Source organism: Anser cygnoides, chromosome 3 (assembly GCF_040182565.1).
Source record: "Anser cygnoides isolate HZ-2024a breed goose chromosome 3, Taihu_goose_T2T_genome, whole genome shotgun sequence".
NCBI lineage: Eukaryota > Metazoa > Chordata > Aves > Anseriformes > Anatidae > Anser > Anser cygnoides.
Window position 1 is genome coordinate 37,650,069 of NC_089875.1, and position 27,309 is coordinate 37,677,377.

The window sequence follows — 27,309 nt, forward strand, 5'->3', positions numbered from 1 at the left end:
ATGCCAAATGTTGACAGCGTGAAAGTGGCAGTTCGAGTGAGACCTTTCAGTCAGGTTAGTAGTTACTTACTCTGAATACTTTTTAACTTGAGTTCCAATATAGATAACCTTAAAGAGGAAAGGGGGAGTTGGGAGCAGGAGGGTTCTAGCAATATTTTTTAATGCACGTTGTATGGACATGCATTGAGCAGCTAAGAAAAGGGGGCAGAAGATCAAACTTCAAAAATGGGGGGTGGGGGTGGGGAACACGACTTCAAACCTGAATATGTTCTGTGTTTCTTGTGCACAAAAGTGTAATGTGTTTGGATTCTTGATCAAACAATTAGCTGTCATGCTAGTGATTGTTTAGTAGGATTTTAATATGAGTCTGTCCTTTATACTCACAAAATATTTTTGTATAAAAATAGAAGAAAACGTACTAGCTAATTTTATTGATTGTAGTAATTTTTAGCTTCTCATTTTATAACCTCAGCTGAATTACCCTCATTTGGCAGTGCTCTGGCATTAAAAAAAAAAAGCAATAGTAATACAAGGAAATTGGCATGGGATTTAATAACTTCTTCAAGTTTTGTAATATCCCAGTAATCTTTATTTTAAAGGAGTTTTAATCTTATTAAATGTTAAAATGTTTTTCTCCATTTTTATTCAGTTGTTTACATTCAGTGCACATTTCTTGAATGCTGACCTGTTTCCCCGAGGAGTTTAAAAAGAATGGGAGAGTAACCATAATGCATTAACAAGGAATGGGATTTCAGAAAGGTGAAGGACATAGAAGGAAAGGGAAGCAGAAACAGGCATTTTGAATGTTTTTGTTAGAGCTTGAGAAAATGAACAGAAGCAAGTCTAACAGAAAGAAAAAAGATGGCAATGGAAGGAAGGATGAGTTTATAATGAAGTGGAGAAAATAGATTGTGCTTGGTTTATTTGGTGCAGGCTTGCTACCAGTATGGGGGGGGGGGGGGGGGGGGCGGGGGGGAAAGGGTGAAAAACAGTTCTGTAAGGGTGAGGAAGATCCAGTCCGTGGGCAATGCTTTTCAACAAGGATGATGAATTGGGGAGGAGACTGACATATCAGAAGTTAAAATGGCTTGGGAGCGAGTGGCTGAACAGGATGGGGTCCTCTTGAACAACTGCAGGCCTCTGCAAGTACATAATGCATTAACATTTAATGCATAATGCATTAAAGAGGAAGGTGTAACAGCCATGGTTCGAGAGAAGGACATGAGGGGCCTGTGAAGGAAAGAGACGTGATGCAGCACCATCGTGGATGTACGCAGAAGGCCGTAGTGGCATAGAGAAGCAGCTCTATTTGAGAAACAGCACAGGAGACCTTTTTGTGAGCAAGATCAAAATTTCTTAGGGACTCTTCTGTGTGCAGTTTATCACTAAATAGAGCAATTATGAAGTCTTTCCATGGGAAATTGAATTGCTTGAGGGTTGTTCTCTTTGTTTTTCTCCCCTCTAAAGAATTGCTGGGATTTCTGGTACAGACTGCTAAAAGCTGAAGCCAAATCCCATGTCTGTACCTTTGGGGCCTTAACCTTAAGGAAAGTTCTAGTGGAACACTGACTGCCTTAGGATAGTAGGCTCTCATCTTGCAGAAAATAGAATAAAAATATATATAAGGGCAGATTTTATTTCCAGGAAACATAGTAGGAGGTGTTCATGAAGGGAAAATGAATACTAATAAGCCTACAAGCTATTGTCAAAAGGGCATTTGACAAGATGTTTCAGTACAGATGTTTCCTTGAGTTCTCAGATAACTGACAAAAATGTAAGACTGTTGTCTTTAAGTATTTAGAAGCCAAAGGTGATGAAAGTATTAATTCCAGGTTATAACATAAAGGAGAAATAAAGCAAATCTATTTCGCTTTTGATAGCCACTTAGCATTTAAACATTAACTGATTCACTTTGACTTAGTTTATTTGATTTAGTGTTCCTACATGCCTAGTGTGCAAATAAAGCCACAGATACCTATATAGCTTAATCTCTCATCAGGAATTTCTCTCATGGAAGACCACTCAGGGTTGGTCAGTGCAATACATTTGTTTGCTGTGATTTCATCAGTTCACATATAACCAATCATAAATAGCTCAAGTTGCTGATTTACAGTCCTGGCTCCCTCGTCTGGTGGGCAGAAAAGCTGCAGGCAGAAGCAAACCCATAGTTTTTCATGAGTTGTTAGACTAGTACATTACAAATACTGCCTAGGTCAATCTGAAAATACTGTGAAATAATGAATTTTCGAGTAATAAGACAGCATTTGTTCCTCATTTTATTTGTACTCCTGTGCAGTTTCAGAACCAAATGCTTTTTTATGGAAGTAATCAAGATAATGAGTCTCTGATATGCTTGGAGAAAAATGTATTGTAGTTACTTTTGAATTAAAGCTGTTCCTAAAACAAAATGCATTTTCCAATGTACTGCGCTATGTGGATGATCGGTAGGTAAGGTAGAAGGAAAAATGCAAGCTAGGGTTACTGATCTGTCAGCTCATTCAGGTCTCACTCCTCAGCTGCCTGTCATGTTGCATGGCTCAAGAGCAGACTTACTCCACCAGAACTACTGGTACATTGTACATTGCTGTTGAACTTATTTTAAATCCAGACTAAAACATGATTTTTTTTTTTTAGTGGATGACTGCTTGTATTTTGATACTACAATTATAATTTCAATACAGAGAGAGAAAGATGCAGGAAGTAGGTGTGTGATTTCAATGAACTCCAACAGCACGAGCATATATGATCCTAGGAATCCAGGACACATGAAAACCTTTACTTTCGATCTGGCATATTGGTCTCACAGTGGCTTTCTAAAGGATGAGAACGGCACGTTCATCTCAGCGGGATCCAACAGTTACGCCGGCCAGGTAAGTAACAGCAGTTGTAACTAATACACAGTTGTAGACTAGTCAGTTCATTTTTTTTGTTATTAACACTCAAGTCAGTGGAATGCAACTCACTGGTGGCATCTTGTTCACTGGTTTGAAGCATCATCTATATTTTGTCTATGTTTCTTTGGTCCTGGAACTTAGTCTTTCTAAGTGAGTTTGCAAATCCTGATTCTTCATTTAAACTGCTACTGAGGGCGCTCCAATGTGGCAGTAGTGCTTCTGTATGTATTTGCCTGTTCATCTTTCAAGATGATTTATTTCATCACTTTTTAGAGAGAGGTATTTCGTGATCTCGGTCAAGGAGTGCTGGAGAGCGCATGGCAAGGTTATAACGCTACTCTCCTAGCGTATGGTCAGACCGGCTCGGGGAAGAGCTATTCCATGATCGGGTACGGTGCAAACAGAGGACTGGTTCCCAGTGTGTGTGAAGAGCTCTTCAAAGCAATCCAGAGTCAGGAAAAGAACAAGCAGTACCAGGTGGGATTAGCACAAACTGTCATTTATTCCCAAGATCTTTCCAGATTGTACTCTGAAGACTTAATTTAATTCAAATTAGCAAAATTTGAAACTGTGAATATATGGAACAAATTACTGTACAAACCATAAAGTCTTGTAAGTGTTGAATAAAAAGTTGATGTAATACAGCTAGATTTACAGATGATCCCTAAAAATAAGGATTTCTGTCACAGGTGTAACTAAAAGTAAGCTGATTTTAGTTATGCTTTCTAACCTTGTGGGTGCTTGTGGGAAAATCTTTCCAACACCTTAGTAAAAAAAAAATCAGTGTTTTCTTCTGTATATCTGTTAAAGAGTTTTATAGTGTTGTATCTCCTCTTTACAATAGCAAAGATGTTTTTACCCTTGTATTACAGCCTCTGTAGCTGCTGGGTGCTCCCACTTCATCTGCATCCTTTTCCACTTGTAGTCCAAGTAACTTTCATGCAGCAACACTTTGCAAATTCCAGCACTGCTGTAGGCACTAAGCTTCCCTTGCATGCAGTGGTGCCTTCTGTCTACAAAAACGCCAGCCTGATGACCAAGGGCTGCTTGTGACTCAGTCCTGTGTTACTTCCCTTAAGAAATAAGCACTTTCTATTCCCTAGCCAGTCTCCCCAACTCCATGCTGTAGGGCTGCTTTTTGTAAATGTCCTGCAAAGTCATCATCCATTGTGTACCTCTGTGATAAGAAAAAAAAAAAAAAGTGAAAATGCATTTCCATGTTGATCTAGTGAGATGAGAAGGATGGCAAATCCTATTTGGAGTTGTTACTACTATTAGTGACAGCAAAGCTGCTGCTCCTGGCAGCTCCCAGGAGTCTGAGCTCCTGGAGCCCAGCCCAGCACCCCTGAGACCTGGGGGTCTCTGTCCCAGACCCAAGGACGTGGCTTTCCCATTTGCAGGTTCAGCCTCTAAGAAGGCTGAGTGTTCATCACACCCGCTCATGACAGAAATACAGGGTGCCAGAGCCAGGGCTGTGCCTTTAGCATTCCCTACCTAACACCACGGCAACTCACAGAAAATATAAGTGCAGAGTCCTCTTCTTTCTCCTACACTAGTCACAACTGATGCTCACTGGTGGCAACACACAGATGCTGTCGTAGACTCACATGCACACCCACATTTGCAGCTCCCCCAGAGATCAGCACAGCCCCAAGTCCAGCTAACGGGTTGTGCCTGGAGCTGGGGCTCCTGCACTCTGAGTCTTTCTGGAGAGTTTTCCTCCACCTCCCTGGTTAGCCCACCATGGAGCTGGCTCGCAAATTACACGTGCACGCCCACACACATATGGTTAGGGCACACAAGCACCCTGTCCCCTCTGGTTGCTGTCCGTCCCCCTCCACCCCCATAGGCCCTGGACCCATGCTCCCTGGTCCAGCTGCAGGCACGTAGGCCCTCACCGCTCTGCCTGCTGCCGCCACAGGCACGTGGGCCTCTGTCACCTCTGTGCCCAATTTTGGTTGCCGATGCTCAGCTTGCTCAGTTGCCAGCCCCAAGGGCACCCAGGCCCACTGAGCCATGGTCCCACCAGGTCCCCATACTGGAGCCATTGCCCGCTCCAGTTGCTGGTGCCTCAGGTACAGGGGTCACTGTCAGCCGAGGTCTGACTCCAGTCGCTGGCACTTAGACCTTGCAGCACTCAGTGTGTGGGGCAGCGAGGGAATTTGCACAGCTAGGTGGTTAAGGAAGGGTTTAATAAGATAGGACAGGCTGCAGTGATCAGACGCAGGGCTCAGGCAAACAGGCTAACAAGCAGCTTTTTGTACACAACCAGCCCCTTTCATCCTTCCCTCTGACTGTTCCTCCCTCATCCACTCGTCCCCTTGTTTCCCCCCACTTGATCTCTTCCTTAAAAGTTCCTTAGGTCCCCTAGCCTCCCTCAAGGATGCAAAATACTCACGTGCACCTTGCTTCCCTCTTCTTACCAACTGCAAAATGCAGGCTGGCCCTCCTCAGAGCTATGCTTGCAGTTTCTTAATGGCCCCTCAATCAGTCTCTGAAGAGTTTGGGTCTTTGCTGTCGTCTCTGTTACTGCTTACTGGGGCTTGGCAGCCTGGTGCCTCTGCTTGCTCTGCTTACTGCTTCCCTGGTGCTTGCTGCTGCCTGTAAAAGGAAAAGGTCCTTGATCTGATCACCGTGATGTAGCGGGTGCTCTCATGCCACGCATGCCCTTACACAGGTGATTTATATACGGTCACTGCTGTTCACTCAGAAATCAGCAATAGAAAAATAGGCTTTTTCTTTGTTAAAATAGTCTTGAAAAGAAATACTGGTTGAATCATCCTGCTAGCTAGTAGTGCTGTTAAAAATTAGTATTTGTTCTTCTTGACTTTTCTACAATGCTGTCTAGTTGCTTAATAATATGTAAGTAAAATGTTTTCTCGAAACACACCTTAAGATGTAGCCTCTATAGACAGCAACGAAGACTATGCATACAAGGATAGGTTAAGGAAATGCTGGAGAGGAAACAGAGTCATGATAAAGCAGTATGGATCTGATAAATAATTGCTTCAATTGAACTTACGTAATGGGTTGTGATGGAGTAAAGATTTGATCTGTGTAATCTCTGTTATTTTTACAATGGGATGACTCTCTATTGCAAGGATTTTTTTCCAAATGCATTTTTTCTTCTCGTTACTTCTTGTTTTTACAGATTACTTTCAGTATGCTGGAAATCTATAACGAACAGGTAATGATCTCGTTTTGTTTCAGTATTAGCAAATCTTAGTTTTCTATGTACATTTCTTGATTTTCTGCGTGCTGTAATTTGAAAATAAGCCTTTTTGTTCTCCCAGGACGATTCTCCTGGGTATGTTGGCTGACAAGCACAGGCAATATCTGGCCCCAACAGCATCTTTTTGCTTCTTGAACTGAATGAGAGTCTGGTAGCAGAAGTCTGCTCAGGTTCATAAACTGCGTTGTTATGCAGCTACCAGAATGGGACAGGGAGAGTTATACTGGGAAAATCTCAGACTAAAACTAAGCTCTTGAAAGAGTGCTGTCTTTGGCAAGAGCTGTCATACTGAGGGCCCATGTCTCCCTTTGCAGTGGCAGGTCAAGAGGGACCTGTGTCCCAAGCCCCAGGAGTGGTTTGGGCAGGAGGACTCCTCAGCTGGCCACTGCAGCCACCTGCCAGCAGCACAGCCAGCTGCTCTGCACGCCGGTGGCTGAGCTATTTCATCCTCTATAGTGCTCTTCTGCTTTAAGTGGCTTTTTGGAGAAAAGAGTGATTAAGAAGATAAGATTTTTACTTTGTTTTCCTTTCGCTGTTGATGTTATCTCCATGTCCTGGCAGACACAGGAGGCATTACTAATTGCAAGTGGCTAAGCTGTTTCTCTTAAACTGGGAGGGACTTCTGAAGATGGTATAAGTCTCAGTGAATTATTTCCCTTCCTCTTCATTAGTTTTGAGCCACGTGGCCAATTTCAGTCAAATTTGATGTAGCGGACAGGAAGGAGAGTGGAAAAATGAATGCACAGGAAAACAAACATTATTAGCTTTAGCAGCTCAATAAACCTTTTAAAACTAATAATGACATAATTTTGCCAGCATCTTAAGTCTACAGATACAAACTTTCAATGTAGATTAAATTTAACTGGAAAGTGGAACTCTCTGGGAATGAGTTTCTAAACACAGTAAAGTCAGAATAGCTACCACATGATCAGCTGTAGTCTCTTTTTTATTATTCTGTCCTTATTAAGAATAGTTTTGTTTTTTTTTTCTTATTTTAGTAACATATTTTAACTACAAATCTATCTCCACAGGTGATAGACTTACTGTCTAAGACCAGGAAGCCCGGTGGGCTCAAGATTAGAGAAGATCAGCACCAAGGTTTTTATGTGGATGGTTTGAAGTTGGTGCCTTGTGATAATTATGCACAGATTGAGAGGTTAATGGATCAAGGGAATAAGATGAGAACGACAGCTACAACCACCATGAATGCCAGCAGCAGTCGATCCCACATGGTCGTCACAATCCAATTCAAACAGGTGCAGTGTGCAGACACTGTTTCCACTGTGTTTCTTACCACCTCCGGGTCAGAGCGAGCAGGTGGGAACACACCCGGTTTCCTTACCCCCAGACTGCAGGGCCAGCCTCGCCAGGTTTTGGCACTCACACTGTCACACCGCTGCTCTTGGGGCAAAGATCACTGAAGGCAGAGATATCCTAAACCATGGCCTGTTTGCAGATAGGCTCACTATTTAAGGTTCTCTACGTCTTAAATGCGTTTCCCAAATACTACAAGCGGTCTTTGAAAGCCCCTGGCTGATGTCCAGAAATAACCTGGGTTTTCCACCCCACTTTTCCGTGGATGCAAGGGATGAGTGGTATTGCCTGCTGCTTAATTCTGGGAGACAGCAGGTCTTTTTGTTTCAGGCACACCTTTGCAGCTCTCACGTCAAGTTATTTTTAATATATAAAATGTTCCGCTATTGGTAAATATCACAAAATATTTACTCTGAGTTTCTGCACAGGGTTCCATTTTCTTTATCTTAACAGTACCTGAACCATTGATTTGGTAACCTTTCCTTATATTGATACCATACTTTCACAGATTTTTCTAGATGAAGCAATCACTAAACAATCAGTTATAAATCTGGTGGACTTGGCAGGAAGTGAAAGGCAAAAATCATCAGGATCTGAAAAAGATAGATTGAAGGAAGGAACACGTGTAAATCTAAGCCTAACCACGCTAGGAAATGTCATTAGGTAATTATTACTTTTTTTTTTTTTTTTTTAAATACCTGTGAAGTAGAAAACAAATTTCTACCTATGAAAAACAACCTCTTAATTCAAGTCTTCCTTCCTTGCAGTGTGGTTTAGTAAAAGTACTAATTGAATGAAGTCTCACTGTGTTCCTGAGATATATGTAAGCACATGGAAACAAAAAATATTAATTAATTTTTCCTGGCTCCATATGCTGTGAGTGCTTGGACTGCCTGCTCATCTTTCGAAGCAGTGGCAGGCTGTGCAGCAGGGGTGAGGCAGCTTCACAGGGCTGTTGCTCAGTGCATCAGACATCCAGGCCTTTCTGAAGCTCTTGAACTGAGCCATTCAAAACTTTCCTTTCAGTTTGAAAATCTTGACAGCAAATTGTTTAGGTGGTGCATGAAGGAGGACTTTTTGTGTTCCCATAAGGAATATATTGAAGTATCTAATCTTTTTTTTTTTTTTTCATCCCCTAAGCTTGCTTTTCATATTTGTACTTATGTTGTTCTCCCCTTTTCACTAAACCCTTTGTTTTCCCACAGTGCTCTGGCTGAGGCAGCTACAGGGAAGAAAGTGCTGCATATCCCATACAGGGACTCCGTGCTGACTAAGCTCCTGCAATCTGCTCTGGGGGGGAACAGCAAGACAATCATGGTAAATTGATTCTTGAATTTATATCTCCTCAGTTTACCCATTGAGACAGAATTGTGTGGCTCTAACATTGGTGAAAATGGGTGTAATTTTGTGTTGAGATTGCTTTCTACCTACCATAAAGGTGAAAGCACTTCTGCTACTACTGCCAGAACATATGTATTATTCAAATGGACAGCACTAGTGGGTTATCAAATACAAATGTGGCTGGCACAAAATGTATAAAACCTAATGCAGACACATGCAAAAAACATTTTTTTTTTAAATATAAAAAATATATAGATAAATGTAGCTGTAAAACTCATAGGCACCTGTTCAATATAAAAGCCGCGTTCTTTACATAAAAATAGGCTGTATAATGATTTTTTTCCTGATTTCTGAGATCATTGTGCTGTGGATCAGGTATTGCCTTCCTAAGTAGGAAGAATCTCCCATAGGCTCTTTTCTTTGTCTCAGGTGAATTCTGTGTTCCAGCATCTTTGATGATTTTTTTTTAAAGTACCGTTAAATTAAAGATGGGAAAATATGAGTAGCAAATGTGCAATTGTGAAAATGGCTTTAAATGCTTATAGTCTTAAAACAGTTTACCTGAGTTTCTTCAAATACTAACTTTCTTAATTCATCGATGATGATGTGAACAAAGTTCAGGACATATTTTACAACTGTTACTTGTTGAAGAACCATCAATTTATTTTTTTTTTGATTGATGCTAGGGTAAGCATTAGTATTACTAATACTACCTGTATCTGCTCATCTTTCTTTCTCATTTCTTATAGTAGTGTTAAAAAGTGTACATTCGCAGCCAGATTTCTAGGACACTAGGGTTCTTCTTTTATGTTTAAAGACTTAATGGTATATTTTCCCATGTTAATCTTTTTCTGATCTGGGGAAGTGTTTAAGACTACTTTAAAAAAAATCTTATTCAAAATCTAATATCAGTAAATATTTTTTGTGTGTTTGCAGATTGCAGCTGTCAGTCCAGCAGACATCTGTTATGAAGAAACTTTGTCAACATTACGGTATGCTGAAAGGTACACTTCTATAATTTTTTCCTTTCTGGTCTAGGTGCAAATTGCAGGCAGATGCTGGGCAAAATGAGAAAAAATACCTATTCTAAGTGATCAGCAGCTCAGGATGAAGGAAAAGTTAATCTGTGAATAGGCAAGAGCAACATAGTAAGAGTTTATTCTTTATTCTTATTCGTGAATGGCTTATATTTTTTAAAAACTGAATTGTTTGACAAAGTAACTATTTTTCCCTGGGTCTCTTTTCTGGAGCTGAAGGCTCCTGCTCTCCCTCTTGCCTTTCTCAGGCTCAGGAGAGATAATCTCTCACTTTGTAGTCCTTTCACCGGGGAAGTCCTTTCACTGTTAATCCCAGTATCAATTCCTTCGTACTCCAGCTCCCACAAGAAAAGGTCAGGCAGTTACACGTCCCTTATCCCGAAGCAGACCGTGGCTCAGGGACATCGCATCTGCAGCCTCCTGGCTGCCGGCAGGTGTCAAGAGCAAGGGATTTAGTGTTCTCAGCACCGGTGCATTTCTGCAAGTAGCTGAATTGCTGTCGTGTGCCGATGAGCGCCGTGCACCTGAGCCAGCTGCTTGCGGGAACAGCTGGAGTCCACCTGTATATTTGCCAGCAGACCTGCGGTACCCGTGTTTACTGGGATAGGAGTCCCTCTTCGGGGCACCCTGTCCCTCCTTGCCCCACACGCCGGAGGCACTGCAGCTGTGGCAGTGGGTGCAGGTTAGGGTAAGACGGACAAGAGTTGTCAGGCAGGGAGGGGATGGCAGGGCAAAATCAAACCGGGCTGTGATTGCTGTAGCAGTACAAGAGAGGACATCAAACGCTTTCAGCCCGGGGGCAAAGTTTCCGCAGGATTTTTTTTTTAGCTTCTGAAGTTTCAGAGCCGCATGGGATATTTCTCAACAGGGAAAAGAACAAAAGAGGGAAAAAAAAGTAGTCATGTTTGACAGAAAATCTTGTCCTTTGCTGAGATGGTGTTATAGCTTTTTTTTGCTTTTATGTGTTTTCATATTTAAAAGGACAAAAAAGATCAGGAACAAAGCAGTGGTAAATGCAAGTCCTGCTGAGAAGCTTATAAGAGAACTGAAAGCTGAAAATAACAAGCTATTGTCCAGACTGGCTGGGCTCGGGAGCACAGGGAGATCAATAGCTGATGAAACACGTATGTATTTCAGCATAAATGAATAACAAGTAGATTTTGAGTTTCCAAAACATTATCAGGAGGCCTTTTTGGTAGTCTGTGACATTGAAGCAGTATGATGGGAATGCAGCTTGATGTATGTCCACAGGTGAATTTATTACAAAGTGGATGGCAGGGTTAATCAAGGCATTGTATAAAATATTGACCCTGGTACGCCAGTCCCAAGTATTTCAAAATCACAAGCTCTTGTGGGAGGGAGAGAGGACGTGGAGTGTTGGAGACCTGCATTAACCCTGCCCAGCCCTGACAGGAGCACGTGTGTGGCGGTGCCACCCGCCCCTGTCTGGATTAGGACTCCATCTGCCCCTGAGATGAGGAATGCAAGAACTGAGACTACTGGGTACCTTGTCCCAGGTGGGCAGCCCCACAAGGTGGATGTTCTTCCCTCATTGCCAGCTCACCCTCTGCTTTATTTAGGCACTTAACAGTGTTGCTGTGTTTCTGTCTGTTGATGTGTGTGTAGTAGTTGATAGTTGTGAATTGGGATTTTTTTCAAATTTATTTTTCCCCCCAGATATTATCAAAACAGATGCTGCTTTTAAAAACTTTTTTTTAAAAAAAAAAAAAAAAAAAGTAAAAAAAAGGCTCTTTGAGAAACAGTTTTCATTTCATTTATTCATTTGCAGCACTGGTGTGGGCACATCTGCTTGCTCAAAGTCAGACCCCTTATCAAGTGTTGACGGTTTGCTCAAGGTAAAAGACCAAAACAAGTCTAAGGACACAGTGGGCAGGAGTGAAAAAATATTTACACTTCAAGGAATATTATCACAAGATGAGTGTGGACAAACATCAGAGCTGAAGGCAGAGGTAGAAACGTGCAATTGGCTAGTATATTTGCATATTCCTTTGAAGAGGATTCACCTGAGTCAATTCTTGTGCACATTCTGGGCACAGAGTATTTTAGTGATCACCTGTTGGTTAGAAGAGGAGAAGGAAAACTACAGCTTCATTTCCAGTTCAGGATGGGGATAGCAAACCCCATGCTACCTTACAAGGTTTAGGGAGTAAGGGCTTGCTCTGCAAGAGGCCAGGCCACCTCCCAGTGTGCTGCCACCGTGCTGCCAGTCCTCGTCTCTCTGGGGCTTGCTGTTTCACAGGTGTATACCCTGGTTAAAGCTGTCTCTCTTCAGCAGAGCTGCGACTGCTGGCCGAGAGCGAGGGGCAGATGCGGAGCACGCAGGCGGCGTGGGAGGCTCGCCTGGAGGAAGCCCGGCAGGAGTGGGAGAAGCAGTACGCTGCCGTCACCCAGGCCAGTCTCCCAGCAGTGGGCATCGTGGCTGAATCCAGATGCCTTAATCTCTGCTCTTTGAGTCTGATGTTTTCCCTTTCTTGCCATCTTTACGATTTGTTGCTCGCACACATCTCTGACAGCAGTTCCCCGACACAACACTCGGCTTTTAAGTCTGGGTAAACTGGTGATAATGTAGTCCTTTGTTAAGGGTCCACAATATCATACTGATTTTCACTTGAGTTTAGGTAGCAGAATATTCTGTCTGCTTCCACCATCAATGTATATTATAGTTTCTTGGATTTATTTTGTGGCTATAAGAAATTATTACTGAAATAAAACGTGCCAGTGAATGCACCAAGGATTGTCAAGGCAGCTCAGACTTGTGTCATTTCAAAGCCCTTGGCAAAGAGAACCAAAGATTTTCCCTATAAAACCAGTCACAAGGTAAACACCCTAAAACCTGGGGCAAATGTGTTCTTTGATATTTTTTTTTTCCTTTTCTGTTTTGGGCATGTTTCTGAAAGCAACCCACGCTGACATGAATTCTGTAGCCAGACAGAAGCCTTTCAGTAGGAGGCTGTGGTGTGTAAGAGCCAGGGAGTCAGAGAGGGGCTGCTGCAGGAGAGAAGGGCCTGGTGGTGCCGTGATTAATAACTCGTTCAGCACATACCTTTGCAGAAAGGCTGTAGGCAGCTCTCCTCCCAGCTGCTCTTCACGAGCCATTCCTGCACTCCTTGCTGGTAGCTGCCACCCGATAACAGCAAGGGGATGCCCAGATTACAGCTATCATGCTTGTTTTACGCTATCAGTGCACGTACGTATTCAAAAGCATTCATCTGCGCGTGTAGATAGCACACATAAGTAAAGGCATTTGGGGAATTGTTTCCCATTTTCTCCAGTCAATCCCACCCCATTCCCTACTGTTGGTTCCCAGTCTGCTTTGTCACAGACTGCTTCTAGCCACGTGGAGTAAAGTCTCTGAGTGCTCAGACCATGCCTCGGTCTTTGGGACCCCAGTGCTGACAAGGTCGATGATTTTTTGCTGTACCAAATAATACCTATAATAGCATAAGCTGGTCATTTTGCAGAAAGCAGCTCTGGGGAATAATTCCAAACGAATAGTTCTTTCTTAGTATTTTGTTGCATGGAATAGAACTGAGTTTTACTAAGACATGAGTTATGAGCTTCATGCACAAAATTGAATGCAGTTCCCTGTATTAATCTCGCTGAAGGTGATGTGGAGGTTAACATCATCCTGAGATGCGTGATTTGAAATTGTAACTGAAACATTAAACCAAACCTTTTTTCATCACATTTTTTTTTTTTTCAAATCATCTGCAGAGTTCCCATGCATTTCTGATAAACCAGAATGCGTTTCAGGAATTGGAGACTGTGAATGTGTTTCAGAATGCAATCTCCTGTTGAGCATTTGGCATTAAGATTTTTTTTTTTAGGATGTTCTTATGCAAACTGCTGTATGGTCATGATCTTTCTCGTACATACACACACGCACAAAAAAACCCCCCACCTTCTATGTATAATATTAGCTGTTATTTCAGGCATCCCACTGAAATGACATACTTCTCAATTCTTGCTCAGGAGAGGCGGATGATGGAAACGTTCCCTTATCTCCTGAATATCAATGAAGATCCACAGCTCTCATGGGTTCTCAAGCATTTCATTCAGGATGGTAAATATATTTTAAAGTCCCGAAGACAACATATAAATAGTGCTTTCTGTGATTTAACACTGACATAACAGAACTGCTGTTGCACTAGGTTGCTCAGCCATGTGAGTCACGATGATCTTCTCTTTTTCCTTAAGCACTTACCTACTTTTACCACTTTGAAACGTGCTCCTCTTGTTTGAGATCAGAGCGGGCTGAAGAATTATACTGTGAGAATTGTTTCTATTGCAAAAAATGCTAAGATACGATGGAATAATAAGCCACATGCAATAGAAAAAGAAGTCATAAGAAATACCCAGGTCTTCTGTCAGCCACTTCTTCCCTGAAAATCGTTGATTTGAAAATGTGAACTCTCATTTTGCAAGCTGATGATCTCACACTATCCACATTCCTCCTTACTGCCTGAGCATCTCACCCCTCCTCTGTAGGTTGTGCTTTGCTGGTTTTCCACCGCTGACTGACTTAGTGCTGCAATTAACAGAAATGGGAATAGAGTTGTAGATCTGGTACCCTGCTGCACACAGGTTATTTACTCTGGATGTTTTTCTCTGCCACCTACTTGCTGGTAATGGATCCCAGGACTTTCTGGGGTCTCCCAGATACAGTTCTAATTATTAATGTGTGCAATCCCAGAGGCCACATGGAGTAAATCCTTTTTGTTTCTCGGGATCCAGAGTCTTGACTTTCTAAAGAGAAAGTAACTGACCATATTGTCATTTTAAAGTGGCAGCACTAGTATGAAAGGCTTGTGCTGAGCAGAGCTCTTCATAGTGATTCAAAGGAGAAAAGGTAAAAAGTAATGCAAAAACTTCAGCACTGTATACCTGTTGGTGTGTAAAGCACATATAATTTATACTGGAAAATGCCTTTTTATTTATTTTTTTAAGGTACTTGTGATGTTGGTCAATCAACCTCAAATGCTATAATCCTAAGAGGTCTGGGGTAAGTACATTAATTTATAGAAAACAAGATGTCTGCTTTTTTGATCTTCATGTTGTTCGGAGTTGTTTAACTAGTTTTTAACTAAAGGAATTGCATAAACTGCATAAACATGGGTTATGATTATTTTTAACTTTTTATGGTGGCTGCTAAAGGAAAGGTTAAAAAGTATAACTGATAAGCTTTTATGTTTCTAGAAACTGCCATTCTTGTAGTGGCAAAAAACGTGAAGTCAAACTGTGGAAACTGCCTCTTGAATGGCAGCCTAAACTTAATGAATGGCAGCTTAAACTTGTCTTTGAAATTTGATTTAACGTCCTATGATGGTTCTCAAATTAAAAACAAAAAGTGAATCACAAGAAAATTGAACATCTTTCAGCATTTTGGACAAACACGCTACGTTTACGAATGCTGATGGCAAAGTTACCCTAACACCACGAGATATGTGCAAGGTCGTTGTGAATGGTGTGCCCATCACAGGGAAAACAAAGCTGCAGCACTTGGTGAGTATCTTCTTCGAGCATAAAACAAAACCCTGAAAGAAAAAAAACATGAGTGCAAAATGAAGATTCAGAATGAGTCCTGCTCGCTGTGTCCTCAGGCAGAATCTTAGGTCTAAGGGAAGGCAAATTTGATATAAAAATCATGTAATTAATAATAATAAAAAAATCCATCCATCTAAAGGAGCGAGCTCCTGCCCCAGATTTTGATTCCACAGCTGGCCTCAAAATCTTTGTTCATCCTCAGAATGATTTTTAGTATAGATGTGGATAACGTGTGTGCCTTTCTTACTGAAATGTTAAGCAATTGATTCTGGTTTTATCCAGTTAGCCCAAAATAATGTGTGCGAGTTTATACTGGGAATATAATGGGCCAGAATTAAAGGACACCAAAGGAATCCTAGCAAGGTCCATGTTCATCCCAAACAAAGGTGTAGTTAATCAGTCCTTCTTGCCAGAAGACATTGGGGAAATGATAACTGCATTACTTTGCTTCAGAGAGGATGTAGATTTTTCTTCTTTCACAAAGAAGAAATCCATTAAGGGACACAATGTAGAGGGATCACTTCCCAGAAAAGCAGCAGCTCTGCAGCTTGCCTGGAATGAGTACTTCTCCTTGGAAGTCTGTCCCTGAGGGACAGCACTGCAGATGGGATGCTGGGATGGATGGGTCTTTTTTCTGAGCCAGTATTTCTGCTTTTATATTCCGGTATTGAGCAGGTTTCTCTTCCTGATAGATGGGGGAAAACTGATCTGGTGATCAGCTTCTCTTCACGCTGGCTGCTGTGCCGATGGCATCTGTGATTTTCAGGTCTCTCAGCTGCAGCTGCTGTGGTGGGTTTGGATCACCTTTTGTCAACCCCCTCCTTGCCCATGGGAGCACACAGGTCCTCTCCTCTCCAGCACTTCTCTTTACAGTCTTGCCAGCTTGTGTAGAGTTTGCAAACACTTCACCCTTTGGTGACACTTGCCGTGCTGTACCCATGACTTCAGCAGCATCCTGTGTCTAACCTTTCAGGATCGTGTTATTTTGGGATCAAACAGTGCTTACCTGTATGTCGGGCCACCTGCAGAACGAACAGAGGAGGACCTGAGCAGATACGACTATGACTTCTTTCAGTCTGAGTTGGCAGCTGCAGAAGGTTTCAGCGTGGATAAACTTGGTAAGCACCACTGCTTGGGCACTGGGTGATGCTCTTCTGTGGGGACTGGTGTTTTGTCACACCCTGGATCATGTGCACACACCTTCAAAATCTGCCTTATCATTTTGCAGTTCGCATGTTGTTCTTGCTGGGGGCTGGAGGCTGTGCAGTTCCTTATGAGGAAGCAGCCATGAGTCAGAAAAATTGCTTCATATCTATCTAATACTATAGAAAGAGAAATGCTTTTTAATTTTTTGAAATTATGAGTTCATGTGCTATTTCAAGAAACAAAGGACACGTCTATTAGCTGTTACATATGTGATCTTACTTATACTGTCATGTTGATAAACAGTAAAATGTGCATTTGTTCTGTGTCTCAGAATGAGCAGACTGACAGCTGAGGGTCTGGATAATTATTTTGGATTTTATTACACACAGATCCAATTCTTACCATAGTTTCTCTTTTTTTTTTTTCTTTAGTGCTAGAACTGCTTCTTATATTACCAAAAAAAAAAAAAAAAAGGTGAACAGTACTGATGGGATTACATGAGATCAGATTACTTTTAATAATGCAGGAGCACTCCAGATGAGAAGGCCGCTCAGGACTGCACGCTGCACAGCACACGCAGTCAGAGCCGCCTTCCACAGCCCGTTTTATTGTCTGAGTAGCTTCTCCCTGAGAAGGCTCTTGCAGGCAGGATCACCGGATGTACACTGAAATAGTCTTTCCCTTTGTTTTTAACATTCCTCCATAAGCTCTCTATGCTGGATTTTTTGTTGGGTATGTGATCACATTAGGTAATAGTGGTACAAAATATAACGTTACATATTCTTTTGCTGTCGTCCAAAACACTCCCTTTGCTCCTCTAAAATTTGCTCCTTTTTTTTCCTCCCATTTTTTCATCTACTTATATTTTTCTCTTTGTACATTGGGGAAATGCTACCCTCCAGTACTTTTCTTAAAATTATTTTTTTTTGTAGTTCACTTTCCTGACAGCTCTTTTAACGTGTTCAGTCCAGTGAGCAAAATGTTTAGTTGGTAAATATAAAATAGACAGTCCCAAGGTCCTGGGAATATGTCATGTAGATCTTTTGCTTTCAGACATTTATTATTCTTAAAGAACTTGGGGGTTTGTGCATTGTTTTTTAATTGTGTGCAAATCCGCCAGGCCATTTTGAGTTCCTAAATGGCCCTGACATTTCATCTTTTGAATTACTCCATCCCTCTAGAAATGTTCAGTAATTGACAGAACGGGAGAGCTGTTACTGTAATCACATCACTGCCTTCAGGCATTTGGCTGAGCTCCAGCTGATCACCTGCGATGAGCATCTCCGGGAGTGCTGAGGGCACCCAGAGGACTAGGCCTAGAGGCCTGAAACTCGGTAGCGTTGCCTCACTCCTGTGGGGAGGGATGCAGCGAATATGCACCTCAGCACTTGTGTGTAATGAGCTGTTCTGGTACCCAAGCACACATTCTCTGTCTTTAAAAAAATAATAATAAATAAATAAAATTATTCAGCTGACGTTCAGTTGCATCACCAAAATCTGTAGGTGTTCAGACCGGGCTGAGCCAGTTATCCAAGTATGCCTACTTTTGTCTGCTTCAAATCCAGATGTTATATCCACATTTTTCATCCTGGATTGGTCTGCAAAACCTAACTTCCTAAGAAAAAGCAGTCCCTACCCCCAGACAGCACGGAATTAATGACTGAACAGTGAAACTCTGTTCTCAGGAGTGCCAAAGTGGACTCTGACATCAGAGTTGTCATTCCCGCAACAGTTTGGGGGAAATCCTTCACACATCAGGCGGGACAGAAGCTCCCTGCTTGACATCCACTTTCTAATCTGATCAATTTGTCAGTCTGATTTGGAAAGAAAGGCGAAGTAGGCTGCTGTGAGCAAAGCATGTGTTTTTGCTGCTGTTCCTCCTGTGCTGCCCTCTCACCATGGGATAAGAGCAGGTTGCGTGCCAACCACCCAGCTCAGAGCAGGAGAGTGGCATGGGCCAGAAGCATTAAATCGTATTTTGGCAGTCGATGAGCACCCCCCTAAAGCTGCCCACGGGTCGGGTGGCAGCCTGTTTACCCCTTCTGTTTGCTCCAACGCACCGCTTCGGGAAGGCGCTGCGGGCAGCGGGGAGGGCAGAGCAGACCCCAGCGTCCTGGCGGCGTTCCATGATTACATCAAGCTGATGCCGCTGGTGGCGGAGGCGAATCAGATGAGCCAGGAGCTGAAGAAGGTGAGTGAGGCTTCTCCCAGCTTCTGCGGGTTACACTCGTTTGGTACGTTTCTGAGTGTGGATAGAAATAACTGTAAGAGCATTTGCCATTGCTCTTGCTCTTTCTATTGCCCCACTCCTTTTGCTTTCCCCAGTCTCCCTCACCACCTGGCAGGTAGAGAGAAGAGGAGATGGGGGGAACATGAATTTGGGAGTGCAGGCCGCAAACGGAGTATCAGGGTAGTTGTACTGTATAAATACACGAACAGTGGCTGCCATGGTGTTTTCAAGGGGATGAAAAGTCCAAGAAGGGAGAATTCCTCCTCAGTCTTTTTTTAGGAATAATGAGATTGATCCAAAGGGAAATCTAGATGGACTGTAACAATTTCCCAGCATTTTAACTAACTAACTAACTAACTTCTGGAGAAGTTTTCTGAAGGAAAAATGGAAATAAACTGGTTAGGACAATGATTCTCCTTTCTCTGTGCACCCTGATGGGAGAATACGATGCTAGTTTGGTGACAGTGAGGTACGTAAAGGAAGCCTCATTCTAGGTGGATTTCCAAAATTTGAAATATTGGGATTGTCAAGTCCTAGACACAGCAGAAATATTGTTATGAGAATTTATTCTATAAGCAGGTTCATATATATATATATACACGCATATATGGAATTTTTCCTCTTAGATGAAAATATTGCCAAATTATGTAGCAAAAGGTGTCTTGGATTTGAATGTGCTGAAGAAACTTTATTAATTAATAGGAGCTCAAATTTGAACTGAAGGTGAAAAACCTAGCCTTATCGGACTCCAGAGGCCATGACCTACAAAAGGAAATAACAGTAAAAGTGACACATGCAACGACAAATCAGGTAAGAAGGCCTCATGCGTTAAGAGCAGGCATTAAGAGAAGGTAAGAAAGATGCAGGCTGTGTGCTCATTCTCAAGCCAAACATGTTGAATCCTTGCAATGGCTGTCTCTGCTGTGTCCTAACAGACCCACGCTCTTCTTTTACTCTTCCACTCTTTGATGCCCTTTTTGTGTACCTCCATACATGAAATGCACTCCTCCTTAGCCCATGGATCTGTTCGCTTTTCAAAAGGAACCCATGTACTGCTTTTTCACAGGATAGCCATGCTCCTGGGTAGCTTCTGGCACCTGCAGGAGGTCCTCGAGGTATATTATTTCTGCCCTCCCGAGGACTGTGTCTGCCTTAGCATTTGGGTGCAGTTAGCTACCTTCAGACATTTTCTGTCACTGAACATCACAGCAGGGATGCTCCTGGTGAAATAAAGCAGGCGTGTTTGATGTCAGTAAGTGCAGGGGGAGGCTGCCAGAGAACCTCCCGCTGAGGGCCCTCGCTGCTGAGACCTCACTGCGACGTCCCCGCAGGCCCTGCAGCACCAGGTCAGCTTCAGCAGCGTCTGGTGGCTCTGTCACTGACACCTCCTTCGGTGCTGCTGCTCCCTTGCAGCTGATCTCTGGCTGCTTAGCAACAAAGCTTCACCTTTTAAATAATGGAGGAGAGATCTTTAGCTCTCCTTTCTGAAACAAGAGATTTTTTTACAACTGCTTGTTACCATTTTATTTGAAATATTTGAGAGTGCTACTGTTGGACAAAGAAAAACAATTTTACATTTTCACTTCATATATTTAATAGTCCCGTTTAGACACACTCTAATTTGTAAACTGTTGGTTTACAGGAGCACTTTATGATGTAATTTATCCTCATTTTGGTCTGTCCTCATTTTGCCATCATTGATGTCCATTAGTCTTTGAAACCACTGCAGCTGCAACGTACGATGCCATTGTATTTTTTTGTGAAAGCATTTCCATTTGTTCTTGTATAAATCTGGCATGTGCAAAGCTTAGGCTGTAGATAATGAGGCCCTTATGTGCTCTTTAAAAACAGTGATGGAACCAGGAGAAGGAACCTCAGGAACCAAACAGAGTGATTTCTTTAGATTTAGTGGTATTTTCTCGGCTGCTGGTTGTAATAACAAATTATATTAAAGCTGGAAACAACGGAAAATAAGATCAAAGGAAGACTATCTTAATGCAGAAGAAGCAAATTAACAAGCAATATTGGGCTGGGATGAAATGAAGGAATGAAGGTGAAAGGTAGTTGTGTTCTAATAAATCCCTCGAATCCCCATTCTGCCTGATAAATGATCTTTCCTTGGAGCAGAGTCTTAAGCCTCACGCTTCTTTATTACAGGTGAATGCTCCAAACACCAGCCTGTAACACAAATCTCTTTCTATTGTGTTTGTATAAACTTTGAGATAGCTTAGTCAGAACAGTTTATCGTATATTTTAAATATGAAATTCTAAGAGCTGCAAATTACTTCAGTCAATATGAAAGGCTGAAAGAACTGAATTTCATTTGTTCTAGAGAAGAGGTGACCACATCGGCCTGCACATACAGGACTGTTGTAAAGAGGATGATGATCAGCGATCCTCCATAGCCCCTGAAGAAATAAGCTAACAGTCTTTATCGAAAAGGAAATTAAAATTAAAGTATATGTCTTCAGCAGGTTGTGCAGCACAGGCTAGTTTTTTCAGGAGCAGCTTGAACACACAGATGTCAGAGGTGACTCCAAGTTTATTTGATCTCAAGGTGGAGAGGTGCTTTACTGTTCTCCTTGTCCATGACTGCCCAAGTTCATCACTTCTCCTGTGCCTCCTCCGTAGGTGTGGGTATGGTCAAAGGCCAAGTTCATTAATAGGAAGTTCCTAATGGAGGAACTTTACCAGCGTTTTCTGGAAGGGGAGAACACGGACGTGAACCAGGACAGCGATCCATTCTGGGACCCAGTGGAGGTTGTCCATGTGGGATCCGCTCACGTTTGGCTGCAGGCACTGGCGTACCGCATGAAGCTGGAGGAGCAGGCTGAGCTGCTGAACTCCGAAGGGCTGGAGGAAGCTGTCGTGCTGATCAACCTGTCTCCGTGCTCCAGCGATGGGAGGTAAATATCCGCTGCCTCCGTACTGGAGAGCTGTCGGTCATTCCTTGTTAAAGGAACTGGGGAGCTTCACCTGTTGAAATGTGTGACTGGGAATGAAGGCTGGCAGTGTTGAGCAAAATGTGAAAGAGGGAGACATTCAGAGATCTTACTGCTGTAACTGGGAGCGGGGATCAGCTCCAGACCCATTAGACAACACCAAGGGGCAGTCAGTCCCCACTTCTGCCTGTGCTCAAGTCCTCTGGAGGGAGGGCCCCAGGAACTGTGTCTTTCACACTCTCAGCCCTGCTGACTGACAGCTCTGTCGCTGTCCCCAGCTGGAGCTGGCAACTCACAGGGGAGGGACGGCCAGAGCTGAGCAGTCTTCCTCCTGCAGTATCTGCAAGGGGCTAGATAGGCCAGAAGTTCCCGCTCTTGTTCCTCAGGCCCTTTCTCTATACCTGGAGATCTTTGCAGGCTGGAAATATCACAGTTAAGTTTCTTTTAGCTGAGTAATGTTGCTGTGAACATAGAAGCTTCTTCATCTGATGGAGATAATAATTATACTGCAAAATAGATTCAGGTTAGTCCTCTGTTTTGAATGGTTCTGTGTCCATATTGTCTTTCTGACTCTTTTTTTTTTTTTTTTTGCTCTTTCCAGCATAGCTGTTTTCTGTATAGCAACATATGATAATGAAGTGCACATAGCCTCTGTCCTAACTTGGGGATGTGCAGAGGAAGAAAAAAACAAAACCAGCACACTAGCTGTCACATAAAACTGACATTTCATTTGCCACTAATTATTAGTTATCAAAATGTTCATGTCACATAAATAGCAGATCTCCTCTCTGATCCCAGTGTCCTCCTCATTTCAGTTATCACCCCGTGTTGATGTTGATTGAGGACCAGGGTCAGATTTGCAGTAATGTTCTTTCTCTTTGCAGACTCTTTGGGGAGGACGATATGGTCATTGATCCACTGGAGCTGCTGGGGCGAAGGGTTGATTTCCAGATTCACGTTGCAGAATGCCTTGGAGTCAAGTGGTTGCGGGATGCTGTGGGAAGAGGCATTCAGATAGGGTATTGTGTTGCACCAACTCCCTGCTTCCTCAGAACAAGCCTGTTTTGTGCTTCTGGTGAAACTGAGAGCAGGTTTAGCCTTGCTCCCGTGGAAGTCATGAGCCTGCAGAAACCATTATCTCTTTTGCTTGGGTCTTTAAGCTGCAGCAAGAATTTAACCTTGAATCTCTGAAACTGCAGAGAGATATGCAGTGTTGGCCTAAAAATATCCCTCGCATTTTTAAAAGGTCTGTGTTGAGCAAGGATTTACATGACTTCATTTGTTATCCTCAAAGATATGGGTGGAGCTGGAAAAATGCCCCATGGATTACTGAATAGGCAGAAAGCTAGAAGTCTCAGAATAAAAAATGGAGTTATGAATACTTTAAAGCTTTTTGTGCGTTTTTGACAGCATGCCACACTGCTGCTGTCAACAGAATAAGTACTAAAAATTAATAAAGTACAGTAATATTTTCACATGTCCTGCGGGTGCTGAATGACTGCATAAGGCACTTTATTGAGCAGGAAAGAACAGCTGACCTTGAAATGCTGCAGTATTTGTTTCTGCTCAACTTTTGTGTCTGTAAATAGTGACATTTTCAGAGACTGAATTGGTTTATAATTTTTTTTTTTATGCTTGCATTTTTTGTCTTTAGGTATACAGTTTATGATCTTCCACGCTCTTTATACACAAAACCTATCTGGAAAAACATGAATCCGAAGATAGAAGAAACAGTCCATTTCTCAGCTCTAAATGCGTCCTATGAATTTTTGAATTATTTACAGAAAAATGCTTTAATTGTTGATTTGTGGGGACTTCAAGGTATTTCTTCCTGAAATTTTTGCTTTTGAAAGTCTTATATTACATATTTTATGTTCTCCTTCAGTGATGGTCGGTAGACAGAATCAAACTGTATTGTCCATCATTATGGATACAAAAACATTCAGAATGTGAAAAACAGTTAGTGGTTTCCTGGTATAATTTTAAAATGATCATGTTGGCTCACAGCTTGGATGAAGTGCTAAGGAAAAGGCTATTTCTGCCTTGAATTCAGAGTTTGAAAAGAGGCTGTACACTATGTATACCTTAAGTATTGCACACAGCGTACAATAAGGGCACCAGTAGCAAAGAGCAAGTGATGGCCGAGTCCTGACCATGCTTTGTCTTTCCTTTGCTGCAGAAGGTTGTGTGGAGATGGACTACTCCCTGGATGGTCTTTTGCTCACAAGTGAGGGCACTGTTGTGGTTGATAATCCCAAAGCTTTGACTGCAAGCAGTGCTGGTCTGGTAAGCTTACGTGCATTACTGATACTACGTTCCGACAAACCCACTTGATTTTCATGGGAATATGAAATGAGCAAAGGCTGCAGGGAAACGTCTAATTAAGCACAGTGCTGTGTCTGAGCCTGAAGCACTCCCTGTGTACTGCTCTGAAGCACTGTAATGGATGACAGACCCTGGCGGGGGTGTAACGCAGCTGCAGGATGCAAGTGCTGAGCAGCTCTGTACGCATTTGCTGGAGCACCGCAGTGAGGTGCTTCCATTGTAAATGTTTCTTGACCTTGCCAGCTTATTTAATTACATTAGAGAGTAAAAGACTGTGAAAGAAATGAAAACAATTAAGCGATTTCTACAGGTGCATGTGTGCTCACACATATGTTTCGATACAATTGTTTTAGATATATATATATATGTATATATTTCTCTATGTGTATAAATACTGCTATATGTATGCATGCATATACACACATACAGAAAGAGATAGTAAAGCTAAAGCACTGCCCCTGATACTTGCAGAAATTCTCTTACCACTTTTGCTAATGAAATACCATGACAACAGGCCAGTGAACATTGGCTTGGCAGCTGGGGAAATAATAAATGAATGTTTGTTTAAAGGGCTAATAAAACTGTAAAGAAGGAAAAAATATCCATCTGAAGCTATAGAAAAGTTTGTTTTCAAAATTCAATATCATGAAGAATGTAACAGTTCCATTACCCCATTGGGAATATCCATTTATCTGTTTAGAAGTGCTTTTCATAGACAGGAATCAGTAAGGATTTGGTGATAATTATCTGAACTGCAGTTTTCTAAAAAATCCAGGATACAGGTAACGAGGTGACTGAACTGTACCGGAAGCTGCTGCAGATGGAACAAGAGACAGAGCTGCTGAGAGAGGTCAACAGAGCTTTAAGAGAAGAAAATGTCCTTCTTCAAGACAAACTAAAGAAATGGGACACAGGACACCACGAAAGTCAGTGCTCATCACAAACTGTCTCAGTAACTCATGCTTCTGCTACAGTTCTCCCTTACCAGTACTGCCCTAGGACACAGGCTCTACAGAAAGTTAATTTATATCCCCCTGAATTTTTCTCCTCAGACAAAGGGAATTAGCCTGCCATTTCCAATGACAATAAATTCAAGATCGATATATATTTTTAAGATTATTTTAGTTTATTAATAAAAAAAATGTCTCTTGCATTTTAGAGAAGAAATCTGAGTCACCTACCAAGGCAATTAAGATGATGAAACAGCCTTTGGGAGAAACTGAAGAGATGTGCAGCCATCGGACCAGCTGTGATGCAGAATTTGCCAAGGCCCTTAAGATCTTCTATCAAAACATGAATGTAGTCAGACAGCAATTCCTTCAGCTGAAGCACTCCAGGCCACCGGTAGGTGAAGTTTTTACAATTTTTTACAAAGTTTTTGCAAGTTTAAGCATCAGAGGCCACTTTTCTAAGGAATTTTGTCCTAGCTTTAGGAATCTGAAACTGGAGGTTTCAGAACTGGAAGTTCACAGAATCACAGGATGGGTACGGCTGGGCTACAGTTGGTTTCTTATCGTGGAGTTTTCCAGGCATTTTGCACAGGACCAGAGGTACTGCCAAGACCTGCAGACTGTGTGCAGTCCGACATGCAGGTTTGAACACTAGAGAGTTGAACAGCCTCACACTGAAGTGGGCATGTTGCTGCAGAAGTGCCTGCTTATCAGAGAAGCCATACGTTAACCAGGCCTGTTAGGTATTTAGCTGTATGTCTACGTAGTGCTTCATGGGAGTTAGCTTGTCATCATCTTCTGTATACGGTTTCTTCAGGATGGTTCTTTTTGTCTTTTTTAATTTACATAAGCATTTACTTCAGGCTCTGACAACTTTAAGTAAGCAGTAACTCTTCAGCACAAAACTACCCTCCAGAACACAGGTCAGATTTGTCAGGGGTGTGATGCAAATGGGCTTTTAGACTTGGTTGGCTTGGTATTCAGGAAGTCTTCTAGATTGCTTGGCAATGAAGCCATTTTTTACTGAAGCTGGCAAGGAGACTTTATGGCATATGTAGGCTTTCATGGTGCGACCTTTTCATGAGGGCTTTAGCTCTTCCTGTTACTGCTCAATAGCCCAGTTTCTTGCCAGCAACACTGAACTGCTTTGATTTTTTTTGTCTCTACATAACCTTTGGTTATACAGAGTAACTAAGTCTCCTCAACTGGTTTATCATTTTCCTGTTTACACTGTTTACGGTTTTTCTGCAGGGAACAAGTTAGAAACATGTAAACATCAGTTTGTTTTGGCTTCTTATGTATTTGGCCTAAAACGCAGCTCAGAGCTGGAGTGCCTTCCCCAACCTCCAGCAGTCATTTGAAACAGCCTGTATTGAGTACTGTAAATCTGCATACATAAAAGCAGGCTTTTTTTTGTTTCTTTAGGAAGCATTTTTTTCTTTAGGAAGCATTTATAAAGCCCTTCTAGGCCTTAAGACTGTCGTGAACTGTTACTACCTAGGCCAGGGAGAAATCAGGGAGGAAGGCATCAATAACCTAATGTAATTCCGTTCCACTATCTCAGCTGAAGAAAAGGCTGCTCTTTGTGTGGTTGGGAGCAGGGAAAAAACAAACTCTAACAGCATCCTGTATTTGATGTTGTAAGTAAGTGTAGCAGTTCTAGCATCTGGGTTAAGAGTAGCATGATCTAAATTTTAGTCCAACAACTACTTCAGTCCCAACTGTATTAAAGAACTGTGTATTATGTTTTCTGTGCAGAGGGAAGTTGTTAGCTGTTCACTGTTTCTTCTTATGCTGGCCTAATCCTTAGCCTAGAGAACCACACTGCATTTTTAGTATAACCATTGTGGGGATGCAGATCAAGTTTTTCTTCTCAGAATAAGAGACATTAATTATAAAGCAAATGTGCATTTCTCCTGATCTTGGTATTGGTTTTCTGCAATTGAAGAACTAAACTGTGTATCAACAAGGTATTAGATGCTTACAGGCTATACATTTCTAAAACCCAGTGCTTAATTTCTGGTTATCTAGTAGCAGGATGATGGGTGGTTATCTCAAGGACAAAAGATACTGTAAAGGCACAAGATCTCTTTTGTGCATACATGAAAAATTAATTGCCACTTAGTTAAAGTTAGCTCTGAAGTAAGCTCTGGCTTGTGCCCAGTCTTACTCCCTCAGCTGTTGCTGCAAAAGAGCGAGTGGTGCAATTCATCTGGCCTGGAGAAAGAGCAGAGCTACCTTCCTAAGCACATCCTTCCTGTTGTGATGCATGCTATTCTCCTTGGCAAAAGAACATGCAATTATAATCCTAATTTTAGTTTTTGAGGCTGTGG

The 27,309-nt window shown here is 42.2% G+C and overlaps 1 protein-coding gene across 1 annotated transcript; it reads left to right on the forward strand.

Annotated features, from left to right (window-relative positions):
- On the forward strand, positions 1-25,690 carry LOC106048140 (kinesin-like protein KIF28). Its single transcript, XM_066993161.1, has 23 exons — positions 1-54; positions 2,682-2,870; positions 3,168-3,371; positions 6,046-6,081; positions 7,158-7,382; positions 7,949-8,103; positions 8,646-8,757; positions 9,718-9,785; positions 10,800-10,942; positions 12,115-12,390; positions 13,112-13,181; positions 13,667-13,902; positions 14,787-14,841; positions 15,218-15,341; positions 16,357-16,501; positions 18,602-18,720; positions 19,462-19,569; positions 21,391-21,665; positions 22,586-22,720; positions 23,356-23,522; positions 23,881-23,987; positions 24,802-24,952; positions 25,186-25,690. The coding sequence occupies exons 1-23, from the start codon at positions 1-3 to the stop codon at positions 25,629-25,631; spliced, it is 3,600 nt and encodes a 1,199-aa protein (XP_066849262.1). The 3' UTR covers positions 25,632-25,690.
- The last annotated feature ends 1,619 nt before the right edge of the window (positions 25,691-27,309 follow it).

What these genes read in the sequence shown, in the direction of transcription:
- LOC106048140 (XM_066993161.1), top strand. Translation starts at nt 1, where the DNA reads ATGCCAAATGTTGACAGCGTGAAAGTGGCAGTTCGAGTGAGACCTTTC. An exon ending in ACGCTAGGAAATGTCATTAG is followed by an intron (nt 8,104 to 8,645) that starts GTAATTATTACT and finishes GTTTTCCCACAG; the next exon opens with TGCTCTGGCTGAGGCAGCTA. An exon ending in TGATTTGTGGGGACTTCAAG is followed by an intron (nt 23,523 to 23,880) that starts GTATTTCTTCCT and finishes CCTTTGCTGCAG; the next exon opens with AAGGTTGTGTGGAGATGGAC.